This window comes from Etheostoma spectabile, chromosome 6 (assembly GCF_008692095.1).
Source record: "Etheostoma spectabile isolate EspeVRDwgs_2016 chromosome 6, UIUC_Espe_1.0, whole genome shotgun sequence".
Classification (NCBI taxonomy): Eukaryota; Metazoa; Chordata; class Actinopteri; order Perciformes; family Percidae; genus Etheostoma; species Etheostoma spectabile.
The window spans coordinates 27,336,886-27,340,905 of record NC_045738.1 but is presented as its reverse complement, the minus strand read 5'-3'; the positions used below and the strand labels follow the sequence as shown (position 1 = coordinate 27,340,905).

The following is a 4,020-nucleotide window of genomic DNA, read 5'->3' as shown; positions in this document are numbered from 1 at the left end:
ATTGTAAATAAATAAATGTTCTTCCACACGGGGCATAAGTATACACACCCCTATGTTAAATTCTCATAGAGGCAGTCACATTTTTATTTTTAAAGGTCAATTATTTTATGGATCCAGGACCCTATGCATCCTGATAAAGTTCTCTAGTCCTTTGGAATTAAAATAGCCCCCCCCCCCACATCATTACATACCCTTCACGATACCTAGAGATAGGCATGGGGAACTATCCATAAGATCATCTCTCAATGCAAATCAAACCAGAAATTAAGCTAACTGAAATAACACCATGCAATGTATCATCTATGTATCAATTGCTTTTATTTACAATATGGTGCCCTTTTTTTTAATTCCTCTTTTTAATCAACTTTAGCATGGGTGTGTGAAATATCTCAAGCCACTGTAGCAAGCGGAGTTGATTGTTTTCTGTCTTTGTGACATCTTCCATAACCTATTGCTCTTCTTTTCCATGTCACTGTGGACAACTACAGGAAGGTAAGAATGAAATGAAAGCCCCTCTTTATCCAGCTTTAAACAAAAACTGGCCACAAGGAGAATTACGTTGCATATTCTCTACACCTGGCTAGTTTATAATCTCATTTATGTTTAGGTGTGATAATAGTAACAGTATCATTATTGACATGGCATGGGGAAGCAAGGCTGGGACACCCTTTCAACCAACAGAATAACCACATCTGACTGTATATCCCTATTAAACAGGCCCCCTCCTTATGTTTCCTACTATGGGCCAGCTGCATCCTTGGAGGCATGGGGGAGACCCAAAGCTGGACAAATCAGTCGAAATATTTAAAAACTGAAAGCACGAGCGCCCACTGAATTAAATTTCATATCATTAACTACAAAAGGAAACAATAACGCGGCTGGCCGTGCTGGACTGACCCTACTGACCCGCTCCCTGGCATTGGACTCTATTATCATTATTAACATACAGTCGTTATTATCAGTATTATAGATATTTGTATTGTTTGTTGTAGCAGTATCGGGGGGGGTAAGAGAGTAGCAGAAACGTTTCTGATTCGTTTTTATTAATTGTTTAATTTATTTATCCGTGTTAGTGTTTTTATTTATTTATTTCCTTGTATATTTATTTATGCCCTATGCTCCCTTTAGATCTCCAGTCCTCTCTTACTCATCTAGCCTTTGAATGACATTCATGCAAGCACACACACACACACACACACACACCACACACACACACACACACACACACACACACACACACACACACACACACACACACTTGACAACTGAAAGGCTGACTGTGTGAACGCACACGGGCACGCACAGACACACGCACTCATGCGCACACACGCTCACACACACTGATTGTTTAGTTATGTTTTTGTTTCTCTCAATGTTTGTCTTGCAATTGAAAATATAAAAGTATTTTAAAAAATAAAGAATCTTTTTGTGCAGATGTTGCTACCCTTGAGGAAGACTTTTCAAAGGAGCTGCCTGTCGGTCAACTGCTGGAGAGAGCCAACCGAGACCGCAGTGAGTCCAGCCTTTCCTTGGCCTAACTATTTTATTGTAGTCCCCTAAGCTTGAGCAGACCTTAACATTGTTGTAGTGGCCATATTCTATTTTAATTAAAAAATACAGTCACTGAATGCAAGAGCCTGAGATAGTGACATGTATAAATAGGCCTATGTGTATTTATTGGTCATACTTCACTTACATGCTATTTACAATATACTTACAGTAAAAAAAAAAAATTGGGTTTTTTGTCTTTTCATCAGAATACAGCAAAGAAATGCTGCTTAGAAATATAGGAAATATTGGACAGGATTGAAAAACATTATGTAATTCTGCAAAAAAAAAAATCCCATTTATGATTAGTTTCACTTGTTTTCATGTTAAACAAATTGTATATCTGAACACAATACATACTTTCTAAAGGCTCAGTCTGCCACTTTTTTTTAAAAAACAACTCCAGTGCTGGTTACATGGTATCGGAATGTTGGATAGTCGTCATGGAAACATGAATTGATCATGTGACAACGGCTGGGAAAGTTAGCAGAACAGGCAGCCTAATGACAGTAACGTGATGCAGTGTAAATCACAACTGTCGGATTGACAGTACTCAAGCCCATGGATTGGGGGGGAGTGGAGGGGGAAGGGGGGGGGGGGGGGGGGCATCATATCTCAGGGTCGGCCGGTGCCAACCCATGCCCCTGCTGTACACCAACTGAATCATGTCCAACCTGCTGCGTATTTGAAACTCACACCTGCGTTGGTGTTGCAGCCCCTGACCTTGACGAGCCCACCCTGATTGGAGGAGACATCGCTGTGAAGCCAGGGGCCGACAGAAACGCTGACCCCTGCACCTCCAGGGGCTGCCTGTGGCTGAAGAACGCCGATGGGAAGGTCTACATTCCCTACTTCATTAACAACCAATACTGTAAGCATCCATTGTTTTTTTAGGATTAATTCTCATAGGAACAGATACATTTTACTTCATAGTCACAGTCACAGCTAATTTAGATGGACTTCCCTGTTAATATTTAGATTTTCATACAACCCTGTGAGACTGATTCTTTGTTATTACTTAAGTTATTATGTGTGTAATCAAAAACAGTGAGTTACCCTTTAGAATCTAACCTGAGTGTGTAAAATCTATAAATCCAAAATTTTTAATCCAGTATATGATTGTTGAATACACATTACGATTTGTCCTGCCAGCCTCCCGTGAAGCGGCCATCATCATTCGTGGACTGGAGTCTTTCTCTTCAGTTTCCTGCATCCGTTTCAGACCCTACCAGAACGGCGATCATGAGTGGCTGAGCATCGAGTCCAGGAACGGGTAAGGGTCCGGCTGTAGGTTCAAACCAAACACGTGGACTGCTTTTTATGTTCTTACTGCAACAATTTGCAGCCTTGTGCATGTCGTACATGGAAAAAAACGCTAGAAGTGGCCTAATGCAGCTTTAAAGCATCTCAGTCCTCCCTTTCATTCACTTATAATGAAACACAGATTACTTTAAGTTCCGTTAACTACAGAAAGTGCATGCTATGAGATGATTAATTAACCAGGACTTGCTCTGTTAGTCTGGATCAACGGAAGTCCATGTCCATGCGCCAGATGTCCCTCACCTTCCGCTCTCTGTGTGTTGCTGTTCTCAAACTCCGTTAACTTCGGGAAACAACAACAACAAACTTCGAACTACCAAGCTACACGCTGAAAATGTTAAAGGTCCCATGGCATGAAAATGTCACTTTATGAGGTTTTTTTAACATTAATATGAGTTCCCACAGCCTGCCTATGGTCCCTGGATATCCTGCTCTCCCTTTAAGAATATGAAAGCTCAGATAGGCCGATCTGGAATCTTGCTCCTTATGATGTCATAAGGGGAAAGGTTAACTCCCTTTTCTCTGCTTTTCCCATCAAAAGAATTTGGCCCCCCCATGAGAGAGAGACATCATGATTGCAAAACAGCAAAGCATGGCAGTTGGTCAAGGCCACACCCCAACCCTCCACCTTGCCCCCCCCTTCTACTCCTCAATAGCATTTAAAGCTACAGACACAGAAATAGCACGTCCTAAGGAAAGCTCATTGTGGGAATGGCTCTAGAGGCTGTTATTCTGCACCAAGGTGGAATTTCGGGAAAGAGACTTCAGATACGGTATTAGGGGACCACTAAAGTCTTTATAAAAGAGACTTCAGATACAGTATTAGGGGACCACTAAGGTCTATATAAAAGAGACTTCAGATACAGTATTAGGGGACCACAAAGGTCTATATAAAAGAAACTTCAGATACAGTATTAGGGGACCACTAGGTCTATATAAAGAGACTTCAGATACAGTATTAGGGGACCACTAAGGTCTATATAAAAGAGACGTCAGATACAGTATTAGGGGACGACTTAGGTCTACATAAAAGAGACTTCAGATACAGTATTAGGGGACCACTAAGGTCTATGTAAAAGAGACTTCAGATACAGTTTTAGGGGACGACTTAGGTCTATATTAAAGAGACTTCAGATACAGTATTAGGGGACC

The 4,020-nt window shown here is 41.1% G+C and overlaps 1 protein-coding gene across 2 annotated transcripts in view; it reads left to right on the top strand.

Moving 5' to 3' along the window:
- Positions 1-4,020, top strand: part of LOC116690511 (high choriolytic enzyme 1) — a 34,433-nt gene that overhangs the window by 27,402 nt on the left and 3,011 nt on the right. For both annotated transcript variants that reach the window (XM_032517524.1, XM_032517523.1), the window contains exons 3-6: positions 489-492; positions 1,435-1,512; positions 2,264-2,419; positions 2,701-2,821. In XM_032517524.1, the coding sequence (XP_032373415.1) occupies positions 489-492; positions 1,435-1,512; positions 2,264-2,419; positions 2,701-2,821 (359 nt within the window). The remainder of the gene's footprint in view (positions 1-488; positions 493-1,434; positions 1,513-2,263; positions 2,420-2,700; positions 2,822-4,020) is intronic.